At 41.2% G+C, this 12,983-nt stretch overlaps 1 protein-coding gene across 3 annotated transcripts in view; it reads left to right on the forward strand.

Annotated features, from left to right (window-relative positions):
- The window catches only part of Musk (muscle associated receptor tyrosine kinase), a 94,208-nt gene that overhangs the window by 6,410 nt on the left and 74,815 nt on the right, over positions 1 to 12,983 (forward strand). For all 3 annotated transcript variants that reach the window (XM_076564268.1, XM_076564270.1, XM_076564269.1), the window contains exons 2-5: positions 1,774 to 1,900; positions 5,886 to 6,037; positions 9,778 to 9,905; positions 11,893 to 12,034. In XM_076564268.1, the coding sequence (XP_076420383.1) occupies positions 1,774 to 1,900; positions 5,886 to 6,037; positions 9,778 to 9,905; positions 11,893 to 12,034 (549 nt within the window). The remainder of the gene's footprint in view (positions 1 to 1,773; positions 1,901 to 5,885; positions 6,038 to 9,777; positions 9,906 to 11,892; positions 12,035 to 12,983) is intronic.

Here is a 12,983-nt window from a genome sequence, read left to right on the forward strand (position 1 = left end):
AGTGCAAACCAGCTCCAGCAGACCATAGCAAGAAGACAAAACCACCTGCTCCTGTAGCTGGAGAGCTTCTCTCCTGGTCCCGCCGAACCCTGGCAGTCCGACAGCCCACTTATTAAATAAACACACAGACGCTTATATTATTTACAAACTGTATGGCTGTGGCAGGCTTCTTGCTAACTGTTCTTATATCTTAAATTAGCCCATTTCTATAAATCTATATCTTGCCACATGGCTCGTGGCTTACCGGCATCTTCACATGCTGCTTGTCATGGCAGCGGCTGGCAGTGTCTCCCCCACTCAGCCTTCCACTTCCCAGAATTCTCCTTTCCTTGTCCTGCCTACTTCCTGCCTGGCCACTGGCCAATCAGTGTTTTATTTATACAGAACGATATCCACAGCATGCCCCCCCTTGCTCACTTTATTCCATTAGTGCAGCCGAGGGGAATTCATTTGTTTCATGGCCCGAGTCATCTAACATACCTTTCTATGTGCGTGATCGCTCATTTGTGATAGACTCTAGGATATCAATAATGACTCAACTTTTTTTGTGGGGCTGGAGAGATGGCTCAGCAGTTAAAAAGCACCGCTGCACTTCCAGAGGACCTGGGTTCCGTCTCCAAGACCCACGTTAGGAGGCTCCCAACCACCTGTAATCCACTACGTAGGATGCAACACCTTCCTTCCCACCCAGTCCTAGACAATAATTAATGTATTTTTTGCTCTGTAGGCTTGTGAATTGCACATGTTTTATGAATAGAATCTTATAACATGATCCTCTGTGATTATTTTCATATGCTTTGTTTTTTGTTTCCATGTTTCCTCTGTGTCATAGAATATAACACTTCTCTTATTTTCATTGCCAAATAATATCTCAGTGTGTGTGTGTGTGTGTGTGTGTGTGTGTGTGTGTGTGTGTGTGTGTGTGAATTTTGTTTAGCCATCTGATGGTGGCACTTAGGTTCCTTCCATCTTTGGGATATTATGAGTAGTGATGCTATGAACAGAGATGTGAAAATATTTGAGTATCTAAGTCTTCACTTTCATTTCTCTTGAATACGTACCTGGAAGTGGAATTGCTGATCATAATTCTCTTGATTTCTTTCTGTGGAACCTCCATACTCTTTTCCTCAATGACCACCATTTTAATTCCTACCCACAATGCACATGGTTCTAATCTATCATCATCTTCACCAACGTTTGTTATTTTTCTTTATCTTTATAGCCACCCCAGTGAGTATAATTTTAATTTACATTTTCATTTCTTTTTAAAATTCACTTGTGTATTTTTTTTTTTTTTTTTTTGGTTTTTTCGAGACAGGGTTTCTCTGTGTAGCTTTGCGCCTTTCCTGGGACTAACTTGGTAGCCCAGGCTGGCCTCGAACTCACAGAGATCCGCCTGGCTCTGCCTCCCAAGTGCTGGGATTAAAGGCGTGCGCCACCACCGCCTGGCTCACTTGTGTATTTTTATGTGGCTTGGAGCACATTTTCACATCTGAACACACATGTGTGGAGGTCAGAGGCTGATGTGAGATATCCCCCTTGGTTGCTCTCCGCTATATTTACTGACAACAGGGTCTCTTTCTGACTCAGCTAGTCTAGCCAGCTAGGAATCTCCTGTCTCCTCTGGAACACTGACTTGACAGACAGGTCATCCCACGCCTAGTGGGCTTTTGAACAGTAATATTCATCCAGGTATGTCATAGCTTCTGGCTGCTAAAGCACGAGTAATAAATAACATTCTGGAAAGTTCTCCCTTGTTTCTGCTCTGTTTAGCTCCCGTCATCACCACACCTCTTGAAACTGTAGATGCCTTAGTGGAAGAAGTAGCAACTTTCATGTGTGCCGTGGAATCCTACCCTCAGCCCGAGATTTCTTGGACCAGAAATAAAATCCTCATTAAGTAAGTACCCTGCCTCATCTTGCAAAGGATGCCTGCTCTGCTCGCCCACAGAAATACACCCATACTGTTGGTGGCACTAAAGGTCACCTTCTAGAATATGTACAGTGAAAATATATTCATTTTATAATCAGGAGATCTGAAGTTCAGGGCAGATCACTGATTTATCTGACATGGGGAATGCCAGATGAGAATCCTAAAGCTTCCCAGGAAGCACCATGGTATTCTAAGTCTGCAGACATGTGTCCCAGGACACACAGAGGAGCTGAGGGGGCATCCTGTCATCCCCCCTCTGTCCCCAAACTATGAAATCTATTGTCTAAGAATCTGACTTCTGTGTTTTTTTCTTTCAAAATGAGACAGATTCTCAGATGGATAAAAGTCCCATTTGGCAGATAAAGGGTCTGCTTCTCCCCTCATCACAATAGCTAGCTCACCAAAAATACTCTGAACAATCTAAAACCAAGTGAGCTGGAGGGCGCTTTAGCAGGCAGTGTTGCAGCTGAATGCTCTCAGTCCGCATGAGCTACTGTGATGGAACTGGTAAGATTGGTGGCTTACAAACAACAGAAAATTATTTTTCACAGCCTTGGGGCCTGGAGTTCCAAGTTCAAGGAGCCAGCAGATTCAGGGTGTGGTCAGCGGATGAAGGCTTACTCTTCTGTTCACAGATGGTCACTTTTACCACTGTCTCTTCATATGAGGGAAGGACATGAAAGAGCTCTTGGTTCTCTTCCATAGGGACACTAGTCCCACTCACAAGAGTTCCAGTCACATGAAACATAATCACCTTCCAAAGGCCACATCTCACATACCACCACATCTGACACTAGGCTTCAATGCTCATTTTTTCATCTACAGTGAGTCCTTAACCAGTTGTCCATAGGCGGGGATCTACGAACTCGATGGGGAGAAAGGGCACACATATTCTCCTTGTCTCTGACTGAAATGTTGTGTTTCCTTCTGAAGTGCTGAGAGGCATCACTGGGTACCACAGCCTTCATGAGCTCTGCCAGGCAAGCTCTCTCAGAAGCTCCAGGACAGGACCGCTCACAAACAGTTCAAACACCAGGAAACAGCCTTTACGTCATTTGCAGTTTGGATAGATTGAGATTTCCAACTCATGAAGCCTAAATTTCTACTTTTACTTGGCAGTATTTTTTTCTTCTCTCTCTGAACAGCCTTTGGAAGACTTATTTAGTTTTATTTTACGTGTATGAGTATTTTGTCTGAATGTATGTATGTACATTTCATACATGCCTGGTGCCCAGAAGAGGGTGCTGAGTTCCCTAGAATTGGAGTTACAGAGGGTTGTGGGTTCTGGGAACCAAACCCAAACCCAGGTCTTCTGTAAGAGCCAGGGCTCTTAACTGCTGAACCAACTCTTCAGACTCAGCAGTATTTCTCTTAAATTTTACTACAAACTTCCAAAGACCACCAGGTTGTAGCTTTAACATTGTGTCTGGAAATTTCCCTGGCTAAATGTGAGTCCATTATCCATAAGATCTGAATTAGAAATAAGTGTGAGGCATCATTTAGCTGAACTCTCTGCCTCTTCATTGAGGTTGTCTTTTCTTCTTTTTTGGGGGGGCGCGGGGGCGGGTCAGGTAACATCCCCTGTTCTGTCTCAGCCTCCACAAATAGAGGTCTTACCATTCATATTTTTATCAATAGTCCCTTCAAGTCAACTGTCAGCTGGTGATAATTTAGGCTTTCTCTAAGATGATTTAGCATTTCCCTACTATGTCTCTTAGCTCTTTCTAAGACTCCAGTAGCTGTCATTAACATACATGTTTCAGCTGACAGTCTCTCTTATCATGCTGCTCAAAACTCTGCCAGTTCAGCCCCAACTGCTCAACTGCAAAGCCACACCTCCATTTTCAGGTATTTGTCCCAGCAGCACCATGATTCCAGGTACCAACACATATTTATTTTCTACTGTGTCTGTCACGAGTGGTCACAAATGTAGCGATTTCAAACAACATACCCATATTGGTTTACAGTTCCAGAGTGTGAGGCAATCTTCCTGAGCTAAAGTCAAAGCTTCAGTCCTTCCCGGATGCTCCATGACACAATCCCATCTTACTTTTAAGAGTCTAGAGGCCACCTGCGTCCTCTGCTCCCTTCCTCTGTTGGTAAAATTAGCAGTCACACCACTGATTTCTCATGTCACACATGCCTCTGGCTCTTCTGCCTCTCTTATCCACCTTAAAAGGATCTTTTTTTGTTACTGCATATGGCCCACACCAATAATCTAGAATGTTCCATTTTAAGATTTTTTGATATGCTCAAATACCTCTTGCAATGTATCACAGGCTCTGACAATGAAAACATGGATGGGTCTTTGGAGACAGTCATTCAGTGTACTGTATACATTTGATATTGAGAGTCCCTATAAAACAAACAATTTAAAAAAATCCAACAACAGAAGCCACTGGGATTTAGGTGGATGATCCCTTCCAACTTTTTTCTGTTGCCCGAGTCCCTTCTCACTGGACTATTGTGTGTAATTAAATAGACTAGGTATGCACCTACACACAGACACACACAATATGCTTTTTGTAGCTTGAAGCTCTTCTATTTCCTTATGCATCTCAAGGCAGAGGCAGAGATGTTCCTGTCAATTGTTAGACATCTAAAGGTTATCTGTTTATAAAAAGGCGAAGTACTAAGGTTTTGGAGAGGAAGCATGGGAGGGATAAAAAATAATAACACTATATACATGTGTAGAAATGTCATAATGAAAACTTTTTTGTATGATTAACATTTGTTTAAGCACAAAAGATGACTACAATTCACAAACATGAAGGCAATCGGTTCAGTTCTAAGGTATTTCTTCAGTCATTAATGGCTTCAACAAAAGGAAAGTAAGATTCTGTTAAATTTTATTCAATTATAAACTCATTGCTCATCTTCAATTTATTAAAGCATGCTACAACATTCATGATTATTATATTGCATTAGAATAAAAAGGGATAGAGAGATGGCTCAGTGGTTAAGAGCACTGGCTGATCTTCCAGAAGACCCAGGTTTGATTCCCAGCACACATATGCATTTCCTCACAACTGTCTGTAATCTAGTCCCAGGGGATCTGACACCCTCTTCTGGCCTCTGTAGGCACCAGGCATGCATGTGGTACACAGAAATAATGCAGGCAAAACACTCATATACATGAAATATAACATATAATAAAAGTAAAAATTATAAAAAACTAGTTATTAAATGAATAAATGGATATTCAATTCATTGCTATTGATATCTATAAATATTTAGTTCTTTCTGTTCACTGCAATTACATGCATGCTCCCTTTCCAGTTTTTCCCTTGTGGGAAAAGACTCATATATCTTTGGTCGGGAGGACCTGAATTCAATCCCCAGAATATACACACTCAATAGGAAAGTTCAATGTGGTAGTGGGTGCTTGTAATCCCACCTCTGGGGGTGGGGCAGAGACTGGCTGATCCTTGGGACTTGCTGGTCAGACAACCTTGCATACTTTGTAAGCTCAGAATAGCACACAAGCACACACAAGCACACGCAAGCACACACTTCCCTTTGTAAATGTTATACTTGTTCTTAGCAACAGCCACACCTCACAGACTTGTTTTGTACAACTTAGTAGTGCTTTGATTATGGAGCCCAGAAAGATCAGAACATAAAGTACCTTTGTTTTACTCCACTAAGCAAGATTATACAGTTCTGCAAAACACACGTTTCCTCCAACCCTTTTTCTGCTTCCTCACTGACTGGTCATCCATTTGATCCATGAATTAAAGACAAGTGTGTGTGTGTGTGTGTGTGTGTGTGTGTGTGTGTGTGTGTGTGTGTGTGTTTATGTGTATGTCTGTGTGTAAATGTATGTATTTATGTTTATGTGTGTATTTGTGTATATATCTTTGTGTGTGTGTGTGTGTGTGTGTGTGTGTGTGTGTGTGTGTAAAAATCACAGATGGTACGCTGATCCTCCACTTTGCTCTGTGACCTGCAGGCTGTTTGACACCCGCTATAGCATCCGGGAGAATGGTCAGCTCCTCACCATCCTGAGTGTGGAAGACAGTGATGATGGCATCTATTGCTGCATAGCCAACAATGGCGTGGGAGGAGCCGTGGAGAGTTGTGGAGCTCTACAAGTGAAGATGAGTGAGTAGGAAAGAGCATCATCTATAACCTTTAAGTTGTCTCCACACAACTTGTAGCAGTCGTTGAACAGAGCATGCTGTGTACCTGAAGTTCAGTAGTGACACAACGCTCAAGTACAAGGCCAGCCCTCATTCCTGCCCCAGCCACCACCTTCAGGCAATCCTTTCACTCACTCTCCTCTCCCGCTTTGTTTTTGATCTTCAAACAGCTCTTGATTCTATTTGGGAACTTTCTTCTGGAATCATTATGCATTTTTTAAAAAAATTCATTTTTAAAACATTTATTTATGTGCATATGTGTGCTGTGTGTGTTCAGCTATCCACAGAGATCAAAAGAGAGTGTCAGATCCCTCAGAGCTGGAGTTACAGGTGGTTGTGTGCCACCCAGTGTGGGTGCTGGGAACCCAACACTGGTTCTCTGGAAAGTGCTCTTAAGTGCTAGACCACCTGTCCAGCTCTTACTGTGATCTAAAGAGCATAGTCCCATTACAGCCATCACCCTTTTTAAATCTCTCAGCCTTTTGTAGGTGTTTTTGCTTCTTCACTTACTTATTTTCTTCTGAGTGGCTTCCTGCTTAAATGGAGGGTGTTCCAGTTTCCCTACCTCGTTATGCAGGTTTAGCTGTAATCAGGAGCAAATCTCCCACTCCTTGTTGCTGGTTTTAAGCCGTTATTTTCATCCTCCTGGGCAAGCACTTTTCTCTCATGAAAGCTTATGAGGTTCTGATCATTCTCCTCTCTAATTTCATTGAACACTCGCTCCTAGACACTCCGTACTCATCAGACACCCTGATTCTGTCCTCCTTATCTCTCTGTTGCCTTTGTCTGCCACCATCCTGTGCTCTTTCTCATCCTGAGGGTTTTAATAGCCCGGGGACAGAATCATCAGCTGCTTCATCTTACAAGTCGTCACCCTGCAAAAATCCAGGGTTATTTATCTGAACTCTTTGCCAGTCTGCCAAATCAAGGACCCATATTGGGCCTCATCACACACTGGCAGATTCGAAGTCTTCAGTGCCAAGATGTCACTTTCTGATCATGGACACTTTTGTCCAGCTTCCCTGGATGTGAAGAACTTTCTGGCACTGACGACTTGCCTCCATGGAGTAGGGACCAACCTGCTGATTTCTTTCTTAGGGAAGAAGAGTGTCAGCACTCTGGCCTCATGACACTTTGTACTATAGGTACCTGCTGTTGACAACACTCTGAACTCTGCCATAATGCAAACTTTATTTCCTCATTACTAATGAGAAAAAATTACATACGCATGCCTGTTGCCATTGGATAGAATCTGGGTGTACTGGAAACTTTTTGGTGCTAGTTAGGTCTTCATTTTTTTCATTATATCTTACCCTTTGCTGTTGTCTTGTTGGAAGAAATCAATTCTTAAGAATTAATTTGTCTCTAATGGTTCTTTTCATAGTAAACTCTATTTCTTGGATGACATGATGTTCTCATGTTTCTCTAAGGGAATTGCCAGTGAATTTTTTTAAAAAGACATTTTCTTACTTTATTTTTGCTTCATCCAAGATAAATTGTGATCTCATCTCGGTCCATTTCTTTGTTTTTCCCCTCAAATGTGTGTTAGTCTTGTACTACTTAAGTGTAAGTTGAATAGAGTCTCAGATTACTTCAGGTGTAAGCTGGTGGGGCAGTGTCGTGATGGGGGAGGACATATTTCATACTCACCATGAGGAAGTAGGTGGCATGCGTCCACAGAAGGCTTTATGATGTGTGCCTCAACAAAGGAATCAAGGAAAGAGGCCAACGCTGCCTCAATGACTGAGCAATGAAGGCTGAGTTCTGAAGATAAATGTCCTTTAGGGGGGACTGAAGCCCGTTTCAGTAGTTCACTCTTCTACTTTTCTTTGGATGTTGTTGTTTTCCCTCAAACACATTTTTTTTAGCTTGGTTCTACACCAAATCCTCTCATCTCTCTCTTCCTTTCCAGCCCCATCTTCACCTCAGGAAGGTTTACCTGTTTGTGTGGCTATTCATTAGCATGGCCATTCCAATTGTCAAGTTTTGGAAGATTCTTAATGTCCACAATGATTCCAGTCATGCCCTTCCCCTAGGACATCACTCTTGAAACCCCCTCAGGTTCAGTCTCGGGCTCATGCTGGCACAGCGGGAGACCACCAGCACTTTGCTTCAATAAGCAAAGTGTGATGTGTTCCACAATGTCACGATCCCTTGACAGGGGGCTCCACACCTCCATGTGACTACTCTGACCAACTCCAGGTTACTTTTTAGTCAATTTCACAAAGATTCTCCTTACCTTCCACCTTACAGGTGACTGGGACAGCTGTTTCTTTAGAAGCCAGGAGTTAATTCCTCAATACAGCAGATAGTTCCTTAAATCTCCCACATATAACATTATCTGTGACTCAGGTTCACTGTGGGGACCTTGTTCATGGAAGCCATTAAAAGGAATATTGGAACCTTCTTTTTGATAGTAATAAGAATGTCAACTCTTATTACTATCAAAAGTAATACAGTTGAGATGTCCAGCAAATACCTAAAATCGAAGTGTTCCCTGCCATTAAGTATAAAATAGTATTATAAATTCTAGAATACAGCCAAATGGCTAAGATTCACATTTTCCTATATAGTATTTTAAGCCTGTCTTGTACTTTTGCTACAGTGTAGAACCATATTAACTGTAAGGGGAAATAAATGCCTTAATTAAAAACCAACAGGCATTTAATCTTTGTAGATATGACTGACAATGGACACAAAAGGTTCCGCAGCCCTCCCATATACTCACATGTGAGGAAAAAGAGAAGTCTATCCCTTGATTATCACACACACACACCCTTCAGAAATCTGTCCCACATAGGCACCTCTCTGCTCTGTATCTACAGCATGAGATCACTAGGGACACAAGGCAGCTTAATTACTTTATGAGTGCTTTGAGGCATTTGAACCTCTCAGTTCTACATGTTAGATTTAATAACTTCTTTTCAAAGCTTCCTAGTGGAGAATAAAAGTGAACCAATATCACCTGTTTCTTCAGACACACCGGCCTGAGTGCTGGCAGAAGGGTAAACTTCTCTTTGTAGAATTTTCATTCTCCAAAATGTGTCAGGAGCTTTTTCTAGCTACTAACATGCTTTCTAGAGGAAGCATCACATTTAGTAGTCAAAATAAGGTGAGAACTAGACCTGGAAACAGATGCAGTTTCAGCACTTGGGAACAGAGGCAGGAGGATCCCCTCAAATTTGAGGCCAGTCTCTTCACTACAGTGAGTTCAGGGTTATACAGAGCTATGTATCGAGACCTTAACTCAGAAAAAAGTCAATGAAGAAATGGAAACTAAAGGGAAAGTAGGCCATAATTCAAAATGATATAATTAACTTAGGATAATTTTCAAGTGTTTCACATCTATAGTATAAAGAATACAATACTGAATTATTATGGGGACAGTTAACGGTGATTGACTTTTTATTAAGTGTCATTAAAATAGGGAATACTAAGAAATTTCAAATATCAAGTATGCTTTATAAATATGAGTTTTGCAAAAGAAAATAGATATTTTAACAAAATGGATCTAGCCATCCTTTAAGGTAGATTGCCATTTGGTACCTACTAATGAACCATCTTAGCCTTTGGCAAACTTTCTAATTCAAGACCCCAAAGATGATTCTTAGAATGAATATCAAGAATTAATTAGAAAGCTAGAAGCCCTATTTCAATATAGATACATTGTCTTTTTATGTTCGACTTTCATTTTCCCCACAGAACCTAAAATAACTCGCCCTCCCATTAATGTAAAAATAATCGAGGGACTGAAAGCAGTATTACCATGCACAACAATGGGCAACCCCAAGCCATCCGTCTCCTGGATCAAGGGGGACAGTGCTCTCAGGGTAAGTGATTAGTGTATTAAAATCTGTGTATAAGACATCCTTTTTAAAGATGTATGTTTTACTTTTATCTGTGTGTGTGTGTGTGTGTGTGTGTGTGTGTGTGTGTGTGTGTGTGCATAAATGGATATGAGTACCCATGGAGGCCAGGAGAGAGTATCAGATCCTTTGGAACTAGAATTGAAGACAGTGTGAGCCACCCAATGTGGGTGCTGGGAACTCAACGCCAGTCCTCTGGAAGAACAGCATGCACTCTTAATGACTGAGCTCTCTTTCCAACCAGTATAAGTCATATTTTAAATATAATTATCTCTAAACATCTACTTACATACTAACAAACTTCTAGTATATGTTTTTCTCCATACACATTAGCCAAACTTAAATTATTCGATTACTAATTATGCACCCTCGCTCTAGGGCATTCCAGTAGGGACTGTCTTGGAGACAGAAGAGATAGAAATCAGCAGCATTGGAGATGAAATGGGGGCTGAGCCCAAGCAAAGCAAGGCTCGCTTTTCTTTCTCAGCTGAACAGCTTATTACTATTTTTAAAAAATTTTATTTTACAATATAATTTTGTTCTACATATCAGCCATGGATTCCCTTGTTCTCCCCCCCTCCCACCCTCCACTATTATTTTTTAACATTGAATGTTTGAGACTTTAGGGATACCAAAGCTGAACCAACACCCAAGTTTTAGAACTGGCAGTTTCTGGAAGGAGAGAGATGAGGATTGGAAGGAAGAAAATGAGAAAACAAAGGCGAGAAATTAGGGCAAGGAGACTAGGAATGATGAGCAGAGGCAAACACATCTCAGCAATGAGAAGTTAAATTAAAGCTGTGTCCTTTAGGCTGGAGAGATGGTTTCCTGGGTCAGAGTGTTTGCTGTACATGAGAACCTGAGCTCATATGCATCCACATAAATGTGTGCCTGTAAGTCCAGCGCTTGGGAGGAGGAGACAGGCAGATGGTGGGGTTTGCTGTCCACCAGTCTAGCTCCAAACTCAGTGAAGATCTTGGCTCAAAGGAATGAAGCAGAGAGCAATAGACCACGACATCTGAAATCCACTTCTGGCCACATACATGCACATAGATGCACACACCTGCACAGGCATGTAGATATACCACATTCACACACACACACAAGATGTACTATTTATTGGCTTAGCTTGTAACGCTTCTGTGTATTGTCTCCATGCCTACTAATAAATTACTATTCTTCATCATGATCATCTCCATGGCTTTGTCTCACCTAAAAATTCTGTTCCCATCTTACCAGGCCATGCACACTCCATGGGAAATAATACATAGTTGTCAGCATATATCAAACAACTGAAACAAGCTATAAATCTGATGAGCTTTGCCAACTTTAATGACAATATTTACATACCATGGCTTTCCTTTTGTTATAAGTCTGGATGCATTTTCTACAATAAAAAGCAAAATGACTGACTCTGTCCACCTTACTCAAGTTACAGTGAATTCAAAAAGAGAAGATAAATCTCACATCTGAATTCCAAGGAGTAATTTTAAAATCCTCAAAGGATATGCATTCTCCTAAGGCTACCCTAAGGGTGTATGGTAAAGCGTGGTAACTGAAAGCAATGTTTTAAATTTTTGTCTTGCTTCGTGTTTTATTCTGGGGGTGAAATCATGGCTGTATGTATACTAAGCACATTTTCCACCACTGAGCTACACCTCCAGCCCCAAAGCACAATACTTTCAATCAAACAGACATAAACATGACTTTTGGAAGTCATGATTAGTGTTGTGTTTTAATGAGTTGAGGGGGTAAAGGATAGATGCAATCTCATGAGATCACTGAGATGGTGAATTTACATTATTTTGAATGGTCTCAGTAGTCTATGTTAACATGCATAGGTAGGATAGAGGCTGATATTTTGGGTATTAAGGACAGTGATAAATCAATGGAATAAGGCAAGTGTGTCTTTGACTGAGGCTGTTTTCAAACATGTCCCTGTCTTTGGCAGGAAAATTCCCGCATTGCAGTTCTGGAATCGGGGAGTCTAAGGATCCATAATGTGCAAAAGGAAGATGCAGGACAGTACCGATGTGTGGCCAAGAACAGCCTGGGCACAGCTTATTCCAAACTTGTGAAGTTGGAAGTTGAGGGTAAGAGGCAGCGTGCGTCCATCACCGTCTGCTGGGAAGGCTGTGCTCTGGACTGAGAAAGATGTGACGTAGGAAGCTGTGATTCATCAGCTCTGAGGGCAAGACTATGACAGCAAAGAAGTCAGAAGACATATCCCTAGCATATAAGATCAGGTTCTATCTATTGCCCCAGCTGCTGATAAGTTTGACCAGTGCAGCAAACAAAATTCATGATAATGATAAAGTAACATGGCACCATTTTAGTGTGACTTTTTGGTTTGGACAATTCCCTTATTTATAAATTTGGAGACAGTAATTTTATCTTTTAATACATTTGGATTGATTTCTAAACAATAGAAAAATGGAAAAATCTTTTTCAAATTAGGGCTTCACAAAAGATGAGAAAAATAAGATAATGAATCAAATATATAAAACATGGTCTTAATTCTGTGAACCATGTAGCAATTAATGCTTTCAACATAGTAATTGTTTGTAAAGTGTTTTTTATTAGTTAATTCAATAAATTGGTGGGAAAGATCCTTACTGAGAAACCAGAATCCAAACAAATTTTAGTGTTCTATTCCCTATTCATCTGGTTCTTTACCTAAAATTTTATCGCATTTGGTTAAAAATAGGAACTAGGATCCAGATGGGAGGGGGGGTGGGGAGGAATGGGGAGGAGTAGAGGGAAGAAAAACTGTAATCAGGGTGTATTATGTGAGAAAGTGAATCTATTATCCACAAAGGGGGTGGGGGCGGGGGCGGGGGCGGGGACTGCCAGCAGACCCTTACTGTGTGAGCTCCTCAGGTGTGAAATCCTTTCTAACTTGTCCTGTTCTGAGCCACGGATTCAAGAGCTCTGACTTTTTTTCTCCTCTGTAAAATCAAGTTTAAGGAATTAATAAGCTATTGATTATACCAGCAGTCTGGCCTTGAATGTACTTCACAGACAATGGCTACAGATTTTTCT

Source organism: Peromyscus maniculatus, chromosome 2, assembly GCF_049852395.1.
Source record: "Peromyscus maniculatus bairdii isolate BWxNUB_F1_BW_parent chromosome 2, HU_Pman_BW_mat_3.1, whole genome shotgun sequence".
Lineage (NCBI taxonomy): Eukaryota > Metazoa > Chordata > Mammalia > Rodentia > Cricetidae > Peromyscus > Peromyscus maniculatus.